Below are 12,819 nucleotides of genomic sequence, written 5' to 3' on the forward strand. Positions count from 1 at the left end.
GTAACATTTCTTGCTATCAGATTTACTGTGGTTTTTGCTCTTCTGTCTCCCTTCATCTAGAATATAGGTTCCATAAGTAAGCACTCAATAATTATTTGCTGAATATATAAAATTATTACTCCAATAGTCCCCCCCACCCCCCGGAATTCAGGACATGTAAACTGAAATGAATTGCCTCTGTCTTATCTTCACTTTTCATAAATGATTTTAAAACATAATTTTTTACTTTTTAATTCAGTGATGGCAATCGCCTATGATTGCTCCCACCTCCAAAGTAATCTGATCATATCAGGACACATCACTTTACATGGATTTACACTGGGGTGCTTTAGGGGCCACTGGGAATTCCATAAAGCCAGAGAAAAGGAATCCTTATCTAGGATCAAGGGTCAGCAAATGAAATTTTGCCCGGAGTCTACTTTTATACGTGAAGTTTTACTGGAACAGAGCCAAGCTCTGTTGTGCTACAACAGCAGAGTTGAGTAGTTGTGGCAAAGTTCAGGAGATCCAACAGAGAACACATGGCCAACAAAGCCTAAAATATTTACTATTTGGCCTTTTACATAACTTTGTTGACCCCAGGCCTCAACTAGAATCTAGACTCTAGACCAACTGCCAGTGAGACAGCAGAGGTTCCAAAAAGTAAACTACTGTCACAGGGTTGGCCAGCAACAGGGCTGAAACCTGCACACCAACATTCTGATTGCTGATCAAACTTGTTACCCTACACCTAGACTCAGTGCCATGGTCTAACATCCAACCAGGTAAAAACAAAGTCCAGCATTAGGTTCACATTAGCTTTTCAGTTTCTTGATATAGACGTTTCAGTTCCCAAGACACATTTTACTAGGGCAAACTACCAGTGGACTTCTCTCCTACTCCCTAGCCAAGATAAGAGAACTTTTAAAAGGCCCTTGGCAAAACCAAGCTAATTTAGTCAGCTCAGCAAAGGGGCGCTACCTACCTATCATACTACTGCGGTGACCAGCAGTCTGTCTAGGTATGTTTGTATTTCAGAGAGGGAGATCAATCTCTCTTTGCCTCTTTTCTTTCTACCTCTGCTCTCCTCCCTAGAACCTGCCCTCTGGGGGAGAGGATAGCAAGAAACAAGTCATAGTAAACAAACAGAGGTCAAAAGCTGAAGACTTCCTTCGAGACCAGCAGACACAGTCTTAAAAGAAAAATGTGAGACTGAAGAAGAGTAACTTTTTTGCTCTGAAGGTACTTTTGTCCCTAAAGGATTATACCTTTAGGTATACCTTGGATGAGGCGGCAAAGGGCACACAACCCTCCTCATTCCTATAGGCAAAGTCCATGATGTGTGTGTCTGAGGGGAAGGTGTCACATGGCTCCATTTTCTCTCTAAAGCTCAGCCTCTAGGGGCTTCTAACAGTCCCCGCAAAGGAAGGCAGATTAATTTGAAAACCAAAACTAAAACACAACTGTTAAAAACGAACCAAAGTGAAACAATGGCAGAGAGCACCCACTCTGTCTCAGTTCTGGGAGATATTGCACAGGGGACTCAATCTCAGCTTGGCTCCTTGGGCTGCATGACCTTGAGCAAGTGGTTCAAAGTCTCGGAGCACCTCCCCCAGTACTGTCATTAAAGTGAGTACAAGCATGACACAGAAAGGCTCACTCTAACCCTAACTCCCCAGCAACAGCCCAGGCCACCAGCAGGTCCTCAACAGTCATCTGTGTTAATGATAATCTCCTTGGCCCACATGCTGCCCTGTAAAAACAGAGCACTGCAGCACCAAGCAAGACATTTCGTCATCTTCAGTACAAACCGAAAGCACATTCTGTTTCAGGCCTTGCTGCCTTGTTTTGCAAAGTGTGAGGTCAGCATCATTCCCTCTTTTTTTGAAGGAAAGCAGCTTCTAAAACATGTGGCCAACTAAGCTAGTGGAATGTCAGGTTCAAGTCTCTATTAGCTAAGACACTTTATAAAACGGCTAAAATAGGGCTTAGAAACATTACCAGGAATCACCAAGTCATCAGTCGGTCTAGATTTTGGGAAGCAGCAGGCTCAATATCAAGTACTGAAAAAAGGTGTGGACACCCAAAGAATACCTTCCCCAAATCTTAGTCCAAAAAATAGCTTTGAGGAATGCCCTGGTGGTCCAGTGGTTAGGACTCCACGCTTTCACTGCTGAGGGTGCAGGTTCAATGCCCTGGTCGGGGCAAGCTGTGCAGCGCAGTCCCCCCACCCCCAACCAAAAAAAGACAAAAAATAGCTTTGTGTTCGGAACCCAACTACTCTACAAGGTAGACATGGCAGTCATGGGAGACCTAGGCTGAAAAGGGACTCAGGGCTCAGGCTCTACAGTCCCAAGGCTCTAGGACTCTGGCCAGTGATGATTCTTTCTCTGAAACTCATGTCTGCTTTTCAGTCACTTGATGCCCAGAAAGGACCTGAGAAACCAAAGGTCGGCCAGGCACACAGGCAGTGACAAACATCAGGCTGCAGGGCTACTCACCTAAACTATCAGGGCTGTCAATGGAGAAACACATCAGTATAACATCAGTATCCGGGTAGGAGAGAGGCCTCAAGCGATCATAATCTTCCTGCCCAGCTGTGTCCCACAAAGCCAACTCTACCTATGATAAGAAAAATAAACATAAGAGTGCAGGTTAATCCCACCACTTACTTTCAGAAGAAGTGACACTTAACACAGTACCTTCAAATGATAGACTGTCCAAAATAGTAAAATACAGGAGTGTTCACTTTTATTAGAATCAAGCCTGAAGGTCGGAAGGGGTATTTAAATTGTTTTAGGTTGAAATTTCTCAAAATTGCAAATTTTATAAACAGATGCTAGAATTGAATAAAGTACCTAATTCAAAATGTCAAGTTAAAAATAACTTTGTAGGGACTTCTCTGGTGGCGCAGTGGTTAAGAATCCACCTGCCAATGCAGGGGTACACGGGTTCGATCCCTGGTCTGGGAAGATCTCACATGCCGTGGAGCAGCTGAGCCCATGTGCTGCAACTACTGAGCCTGCGCGCTAGAGCCCGTGAGCCACAACTACTGAAGCCCGTGTGCCTAGAGCCCGTGCTCTGCAACGAGAGAAGTCACTGCAACGGGAAGCCCGCGCACCGCAACGAAGAGTAGCGTCCGCTCGACGCAACTAGAGAAAGCCCACGCACAGCAACGAAGACCCAATGCAACCAAATAAAGAAACAAACAAAAAACTTTGTAGCTTGTAAGTACTTAATTACAAATAACATTCTACATAGGAAAGAAAGTGAATGAACAAGAGGGGAAATCAACTGTAAACAACATGCTACTAGGTATACAAGGCAAGAGAGGGAAAAACCAGAACAAGTAACTTTTCCTAACACATTCTCACTCAACCATTTCCTTACTTTGTCTCATCATTCTGCTCCAACGTGGAAACGTGGAAACAAGACTGTATTTGAGTTGATGGGTAAGAAAAGACACCATCCTGGGTGTTAGGCAAGGTCTGAGCTGACAAGAAAGGCCTATGGCTCTGCCTTTACTGCTCAAAAAAATGTATGAATGGCTGAATGAAAGCATCACATAGGTAGGAGGGTACTCCTTTCACACCTGGGAACCTACTCACTTTCCAGTGGTAGGAGGGCAAGCTGATGTCTGGGCTCTGGACGTAGCTCCGCTTCCACACTGTCCAGCACTGCAGTCAGCCCTGTCACCACTTCTTACAGTCACAGTGGATTTTTAACACCCTTTGCTCAGGAGCCCTTTGGGGCTCAAGGAGTTCTCCCTCCAATGCCTAGGATAGCCTTCTATTCCTAACACTTTCAGAGCCCATATTTCAGAGTTTCTAAATATTATTCCTACCTTAAAGTTGATGGCTAATTATCTCTTCCACCTTGAACCTCTGTCTCAGGATATGTCACTCACAACTTCCACATGTCCCATTGCGCCTCTGTCACACACACATACCATCAGCTTGGTATAGGAATCTGTGACATACTGATGCCCAATCCTCACAGCTGGTCTGATCTCAGGATGGTACAGCGCATTCATTCTCTGCCAAATCCCACTCCTCTGGCTCCTCCACACCTCATGGGTATTCAGTCAGACACAACAGCCAACTCTGATTGTCTCCTGATAAATGATTTCAGGGTGTCAGGACTGTCTCATGTCAGAAATAGACCTATTTTTGGTAGGTCTATTTCTTGGACCATGATCACCTAGAATTTTGGATGGTTCCCTAGGCTCTGTTAGTGCATACTTTTATGAGAATATTTGCAGGAGGTGCCCTCTCCCACTCTGGGGCTACCGACTTGCTCTAAGGTAGGTAGCTAGACTGTGATACCCTCTTCCAGATCAAGTACCTTTCTTTCAGGGTTTCTCTCCCTGGGTGAAGGGCTCCCCTATTTTGCCAGCGTCAGGCACGTTCAAGGTTGGCAGAGCAAGAAACATACTCATAGATCATTCCTCAAGGTTTATAAGTCAAAGTTCCTTTTTAAAAAATATTTATTTATTTATTTGGCTGCACCAGGTCTCAAGGTTTGTAAGTCCCTACATTTCTTTTTATTTCTTAAAAAGTTATTTATTCGTTTGTTTATTTGGCTGTTCTGGGTCTTAGTCGTGGCACATGGAATCTTTGTTGCCAATGTGCAAGATCTTTGTTGGGGCACATGGGATCTTTTAGTTGTGGCACGTAGGATCTTTTAGTTGTGGCATGCGGGATCTAGTTCCCAGACTAGGGATGAAACCTGGGCCCCCTGCTCTGGGAGCATGGAGTCTTAACCACTGAACCACCAAGGAAGTCCCAAAGTCCCTAAATTTCTTAAAGGTAAGATCCTGGTCATTCCAAGACACCAAGGCACAGATGATGTTTCAAAGACAACAGAAAAGTCATTACTATCCCCAAAACATATATACTGCCACAGGTGGAAAAGACTCTCCCAAATGATGGTCACAGACACATAGCAACCAACAGCTGTCATTCTCTGAATGACAAGATAAAACCAGCAATATACATTCAAGTAGGCTTTTGAGAAATGTGCTATGAAAATACCAACCTAATCCTGTTTTCCTCAAGCCACTGGGTCTTTCTGTGTATGCATGGCAATCAATCTAAATTAGATGAGAGGGCTGTTATGTGACAGCAGGCCCAAAGATCTCAGCACATTTTCACCCAGCTTGTCACAATTGGGCCCTGTCTCTACACAAAACCAATCTTCCTATCAGGCCCACAGAAACCCTGTATTCAAGCATCATGCAGAGAACTGACTGAAAGTTGAATTGGCAACACAGTACTGATGGGCCACCTGCAAGGTAGGACCCAGACAAAGTTCTGTTACGCTGGAATTCATGTGTTTTTTTCATCCATTCTTGACAAGAAGGGTGCCTTGGGGTTCCTAATGGCATGAGAGCAATCATTGTGGCCCACACGGCAACTGGATAAACTATAAAAGACGGTTCTGAGTATGCTCTTGTTCAGACCAACCTGTCAAGTGCTTTGGTGCTTCCAAATACCTTCAGTCACTTCACAGACCCCCAATGTCAACTGTAAAATAGCTTAAACCACTTTACAAATGAAAGTAGCTCAAAGATTAGGCAGCTTACTCATGGTCATAGAAGTATCAAGATACCCTATGAGGGACTCTAGAATTCTAAGCAGCTGGCCTAATGTGCTTTCCATTACACAGTCCCACAAAATGAGGCTAGGTAATACTGGGACAGAAAGGGATAACAGGTAAAGCAAGAATATGAGAAGGAAGAAAGGAGACAGAATTGCGGAAGCCAATAAATTAGGTGCTAGCAGCATGAGACATGTGACTGAATGCCTTAAGAGGACTGAGTGTGTTGGAAAAGAGCCCCTTGTTCTAGTTTTCTTTTCAGCTAACCCATTTGCAATGAGAATTTCATTCCTCTTCAAAAGATGTATAGGAATCTGGATAAAATATTATTTTGACAACAAAAGGGAGCAGAAGAGGGAAAAAAAAATCTAATTCCAGAAGAGCTTTGCCCCAGTCTTGCTGGTGGGCTTTCAGGGCAGACAGGAGGAAACACTGTCCTCACCACCAGTGACAGGTAATTGAAGCAAATGTAGCAGCCTGTTTATGTCAAAGTAAAAAAACATGAAAAAAAATTAAATGTGACAATGTTGTTTGACACTGCTGGTGGTATAGATCAGTACAACCCTTTAGAAGCATAATCAATAAGGACCCGTTGACCTAGTAATCTCAAACTTCAGCACTTAATGAAATACTATGACAGAAAAAAAAGTCCATCCATACAAAGAGGTTCATTTTAGTATGATCCATTTGGCAACAAACTAAATTTCAAACATAAATAAAGCTGGAAAGAACACATATTCTAAGGCTTCCCCCTGTGAAATACATATGAATGTGGACAAAGTCTAGAGGGTAACAGTTAAAAATGAACAAAATTGAGCTAAAAGGCAGGATGAGAATGGATTTCTCCTTCTAACATTTTTGTTATTGTTATATAGTGTATTGAAGAGACAAAAAGGCCTAATTCTCTCCAGGCTCTATGAATAGCCTAACATGCAAAATAGTACCAGTTGTTATGAAAAGTATACTCACCTGCTTTCCGTCCACTTCAATATCTGCCACATAGTTCTCAAACACTGTAGGTACATACACCTCTGGGAACTGGTCCTTGCTAAAGACAATGAGCAAGCAAGTCTTGCCACAGGCTCCATCTCCAACAATCACCAGTTTCTTCCGGATGGCAGCCATTGCTGAAACACAAGACAAAAGCGTTATCTAGAATGCACAAGAAGCTGTAATAGTTTCAGTCTATGACACACACTTTTCTGAACATGGAGCACAAGCCTCTAGTAGCACACCAAAATATAAAATGCTAGTATACCTTTCCACTTGGCACCAAAAAGTCATACCAAAAATCCATAACTAGGGGGCTTCCCTGGTGGCGCAGTGGTTGAGAATCTGCCTGCTAATGCGGGGGACACGGGTTCCAGCCCTGGTCTGGGAGGATCCCACGTGCCGCAGAGCAACTAGGCCCATAAGCCACAACTACTGGGCCTGTGCTCCACGATGAGAGGCCGCGATAGTGAGAGGCCTGCGCACCGCGATGAAGAGTGGCCCCCGCTTGCCCCAACTAGAGAAAGTCCTCACACAGAAACGAAGACCCAACACAGCAAAAAATAAATATTTTTTTTAAAAAAGAATGCAACATAATTCTTTAAACAAAAAACCCATAACTAACATTATACTTAATGGTGAACACATTGAAAGCTTTCCCCAAGATCAGGAACAAGACAAGGAAGTCTACTCTTGCCACTTCTAAGGAGGTTCTAGCAATTACGCAAAAGGCAACATAAAAGACATCCAGATTGGAAAAGAAGTAAAATTATCTTAATTTGCAGATGACATAATCTTACATATGGGAAATCCTAAGGAATCCACTAAAAAACTATTAGAACTAATAAATTCAGCAAGGTTGCAGGATACAAGGTCAACATACAAAAATCAATTGTATTTCTATTCTCTAGCAATGAACAAACTGAAAATGAAATTAAGAAAACAATTTCACTTACAACAGCATCAAAAAGAACAAGATAGGAATAAATTTAACAAAAGAAGTACAAAACATACTCTTGAAAACTTAAAAAAACAATGTTGAGAGAAACTAAAGATCTAAATAAATGGAAAGACATTCATGTTTATGGACTAAAAGACAATATTGTTAAATGGCAATATCCTCCAAGTTAATCTACAGATTCAACACAATCCCTATCAAAATCCCAGCTGGCTTCTTTGCAGAAATTGACAACTGATCAGAAAATGCACATGGAAATTCAATGGACCCAGAATGGCCAAAACAATCATAAAAATGAAGAGCAAAGTTGCAGGACTTACACTTCCTGATTTCAAAACTTACTATAAAGGTACAGTAATCAAGACAGTGTTGCACTGTCATAAAGACAGACGTATAGGTCTTTGTGCATATGCGGGATGAAACAGGAAGGTGAAGATGGCAGCAGCCAGGGTGGGGGTCCTGGGAGTCCGATGGCTGCAAAGGGCAGCCCGAAACGTGGTGCCAATGGGTGCACGGACAGGTATGGTGATTACCTGAAGCTCCCTGACCACTCACAGCAGGAGAGGGACCCATGGTATGACTGGGACCACCCAGACCTGTGGTTGAACTGGGGTGAACCGATGCACTGGGACCTAGACATGTATATCAGGAACGGTGTGGACATGTCCCCCACTCCTGTTTCTTGCAATCTTATGTGTAAGCACCTCTTCGGCTTCGTGGCCTTCATGCTGTTCATGTTTTGGGTAAGGGAGACTTACCCCACTTACCAGCCTGTGGGGCCAAAGCAGTATCCTTACAACAATCTGTATCTGGAACGAGGTGGCAATCCCAACAAAGAACCTGAGCTAGTGTTTCACTATGAGATCTGAGGAGGCTTCGTGGGCTTTGTGCGCCCCCTAACTGACTCCTTTAATCCTAGAGATTTTACCTTAATGAAATCCCTAATAAAACTTAGTGCTGTGGTAAAAAAAAAAAAAAAAAAAGACATGCATAGATCAATAGAGTAGAAGTGAGAATCCAGAAATAATCCCTCACCTTAGGGTCAAACCATTTTCAACGAGGATGCCAAGACAATCCAACAGAGGAAAAACAGCCTTTTCAACAAATGGTGCTGAGACAACTGAATATACAAAAGAAGGAAATTAGAACTCTACCTCACATCATATAAAAAATTAACTCAAGATGGATTACAGACCCAAATGTAAGAGCTAAAACTACAAAAGACATTTTTTAATTAACCAGCCAACAAAAACAAAAAACGTAGTAGGGCTTCCCTGGTGGTGCAGTGGTTAAGAACCTGCCTGCCAGTGCGGGGTACAAGGGTTCAAGCCCTGGTCCGGGAAGATCCCACATGCCGCAGGGCAAGTAAGCCTGTGTGCCACAACCACTGAGCCTGCACTCTAGAGCCCGCGAGCCACAACTACTGAGCCGGTGTGCCACAGCTACTGCAGCCCACGTGCCTAGAGCCCACCTGTGCTCTGCAGCAAAGAGAAGCCACCGCAATGAGAAGCCCACGCACCGCAACGAAGAGTAGCCCCCGCTCACCTCAATCAGAAAAGCCCACGTGCAGCAAGACCCAATGCAGAGAAAAAAAAGAAAGAAAAAAAAAACGCAGTAAAATATACATAAAATCTACCACTTAAACAAATCTTAAGTAATAACTTTGGTGGCATTACTCACATTCAACACTATTGTGCAACCATCACCACCATCCATTTCCAGACCTTTTTTCACCTTCCAAAATCTAAGTTCTATATTCATTAAACAATAACTCCCCATTTCCCCTACCTCCCCTCTGGCAACCACCATTCTACTTTCTGCCTCTATGAATTTTACTACTATAGCTACCTCTTGTAAATGGAATCATACAGCATTTGTCCTTTTGTGACTGGCTTATTTCACTAAACATAATGTCTTCAAGGTTTCTTCACTTTGTAGCATGTGTCAGAATTTCCTTTAAGATTGAATAATATTCCATTGTATCAATATGTATATACCACATCTTATTCATCTGCTGACACTTGGGTTGCTTCCACCTTTTGGTTATTGTGAATAATATATTTATCACAATATACTGTGGATAGTATATTCACAAATATATCCATCACCAGGAACCAAAGAAAAAAGATAAACTGGACTTCATAAAAATTTTTAAAACTTTTGTGGTTAAAGAGAGAGCATCAAGAAAATGAGAAGACAACCCACAGAATAGGAGCAATGTTTGCAAATAACATTATCTGATAAGGGACTTGTATCTAGAATACATAAAAAACTGTTACAACTGAACAACAAAAAAAGCAGCTTAGGTTGGTAGTCTGGCTCAGAGTCTCTCGTTGCAGTCAAGGTTGATTTAGACCCAGAATATATAAAGAACTTCTACAACTCAATAATAGCTAGACAAATAATCCAATTTAAAAATGGGCAAAGGGGACTTTCCTGGTGGCACAATGGTTAAGAATCCGCCTGCCAATGCAGGGTACACGGGTTCAAGCCCTGGTCCAGGAAGATTCCACGTGCCTCAGAGCAACTAAGCCCGCACGTCACAGCTACTGAAACCCGCGTGCCTAGAGCCCGTGCTCCGGAACAAGAGAAGCGACTGCAACGAGAAGCCCACGCACCACAACGAAGAGCAGCTTGATGCAACTAGATAAAGCCTGCACGCAGCAACAAAGACCCAACGCAGAAATAAATAAATTAATTAATTTAAAAAAATGGGCAAAGGATCCAACTCGATCTATGACCCAGCAATTCTACTCTAAGAGAAATGGAAACGTGTCCACACAAAAACATTACATGAATGTTCACAGCAGCATTATTCATCATCATCAAAAAGCAGAAACAAACCAAATGTCTAACAACTGATGAATGGATAAAATGTGATTTATCTACACAATGGAATATTATTCAGCAATAAAGTGTGTGTGTGGGGAATACTAGTACATGCTACAACATGGATGAACCTTAAAAACATTACAATTTGTGAAAGAAGCTAGCTAAAAAGAACCACATACTGTGTAATTCCATTTATTTGAAATGTCCAGAATGGGCAAATGCAGAGATAGAAAGTAGACTGGTGATTGCCAGGGGAAGGGAGTTGGAGGAATAGGGAATGACTACCAAGGGAATAGAGGGGTTTCTTTATAGGGTGATGAAATTTTTCCAAAATCATTCTCAGATGATTGCACAACTCTATGAATATTCTATATACAAATGAACTGTACACTTTAAATGGGTGAATTGTAAGGTATGTGGATATTCAATAAAGCTGTTAATAAAAAAGAAAAGAAAAGCATACAGACTCCCTCCATTTGGCACAGACTAGTGGTCAACCCCAATTCCCACTATTACCTCTTAGAACAGCACTCCAATTTTTAGTTGTGCACTTTGTTGCCCAGCTAAAAGACTTTATTTCTTAGCTTCCCTTATATTAGGTATGGCCATGTAGTTCACTTTGTAGTTCTAGCCCCTGAGATGTAATCAGTATTTTGTGGGACTTCCAGGAAGTCTTCCTTAAAGTTGAAGTCTCATGCCCTTCTCACCCTCTTCCTCCTTCCTGCTGCTTAAATCTGGAGTCCGGGCTGTTTAGAAAAAGTCCTAGAATATGAAGATGAGTGCCACACCCTGGAGTTGGAGGAATAAAGGGTAGAAGGAGCCTAGGTCCCAGATACCTTGAGAGCCACCATCTCAGCCCAGCTGCCTACTTCCACACTTCTTTTATGTGAAGGAAAAATAACTATCTTGTTTAAGGTAGTATTTTTCAGGTCCCCATTACCTATAGTCAAACTAATTCTCAACAATACATACTCACTGACAAAATCATGTTGTCTGAAGGGAATGTTTCTCAAACTGGAGTGGATGAGACAATCCATTGGGGTACATGAAGGAAACATTAGAAACTAATTTTTTTTTTTTTTTTGCGGTACGCGGGCCTCTCACTGTTGTGGCCTCTCCCGTTGCGGAGCACAGGCTCCGGATGTGCAGGCTCAGCGGCCATGGCTCACGGGCCCAGCCGCTCCGCGGCACGTGGGATCCTCCCGGACTGGGGCACGAACCCGTGTCCCCTGCATCGGCAGGCGGACTCTCAACCACTGCGCCACCAGGGAAGCCCATGAATTTACCTCTTTAAAAGTCCTTCCTCTATATTCAGTCTGACTGCTAACATCTTGAAAGGATTCACAAACCATTTTCTACTTTTTCTCATGCTCTCAAATTCATGCCAAGACTTTATATACTTTACCCATCTCAGGCCTAACTTGGTATACTGGTTTATGCCCAAAGTCAAGGAACCAGGACTTTCCAGGATGCAAACAAAATGCATCAGGAACTTCCCTGGTTCAAAAAAAGGCTACTATCTTTGAATAGCATCCTTCCTAGAAAGCACTCAATTCTTAAGAAATAATTCCTCTAAATCTAATGTGGTTAAGGACACACAAAGTGAAAATGCCAGGGAGCGGGCTTCCCTGGTGGTGCAGTGGTTGAGAGTCTGCCTGCCAATGCAGGGGACACGGGTTCGTGCCCTGGTCCGGGAAGATACCACATGCCGCGGAGCTGCTAGGCCCGTGAGCCATGGCCGCTAAGCCTGCGCATCCGGAGCCTGTGCTCCGCAATGGGAGAGGCCACAACAGTCAGAGGCCAGCGTACCGCAAAAAAAAAAAACAAAAAAAAAACAGGGAGCAATCAAAAAGGCTCTTGAAAATTTTCCCTGGGGAACATTTTGCCCAGGAAAAGTATAAAACCATTCAGCTTCTACTGATGACAAAGACAGAAATCACAAGTGATTATGGGATAAAATGAAAATGAAAGCCTACAATTACAAGGTAATTTCTGGGATGCTAGGAGTCTGGCAATACAACCAGAGTTGTTGATCAGATGTGAAAAGTACAAACATCAGAAAATGAAACTCACTAATTTTTCCTGAAATGACCCAGGAATTTTTTTACTCTAGTATCTTTCCTTTCCACTTTGTTATAATCCAATATCTTTTAAAGTACATGGCTTGCCAGCTTGAGAAAGGAAATCACACTGAGCTCTCTGCAGTCTATCTGCCAGATGTATCATTTTCTATTTCTAGTCTGAATTGTTTCAGATATAATTCTTAAGAGCTTTGAGTAGAGGTTTATTTTTCCAGTAACAGTCAATTATATCTATTTAAGTTACCTGTAATAATATGCAAGTGACTGTATATTTCTTTTAAAAGTTCTTTATATTTTTCCTCAGTTCAAAACCTTCAGCATAAGTTACTGTGCTACCCTCACTCAAGTCGAAAGGAGCTCTCTCATGGTGCTAAAAGGGCA

The 12,819-nt window shown here is 42.6% G+C and overlaps 1 protein-coding gene across 1 annotated transcript in view; it reads right to left on the reverse strand.

Moving 5' to 3' along the window:
- Positions 1-12,819, reverse strand: part of RHOA (ras homolog family member A) — a 51,710-nt gene that overhangs the window by 4,008 nt on the left and 34,883 nt on the right. The window contains exons 3-4 of the mRNA XM_060022491.1: positions 6,547-6,704; positions 2,481-2,601 (exon numbers count right to left, since the gene is read on the reverse strand). Of these exons, the coding sequence (XP_059878474.1) occupies positions 2,481-2,601; positions 6,547-6,702 (277 nt within the window). The 5' untranslated portion in view covers positions 6,703-6,704. The remainder of the gene's footprint in view (positions 1-2,480; positions 2,602-6,546; positions 6,705-12,819) is intronic.

The sequence above is a fragment of the Delphinus delphis genome, chromosome 10 (genome assembly GCF_949987515.2).
Source record: "Delphinus delphis chromosome 10, mDelDel1.2, whole genome shotgun sequence".
NCBI lineage: Eukaryota > Metazoa > Chordata > Mammalia > Artiodactyla > Delphinidae > Delphinus > Delphinus delphis.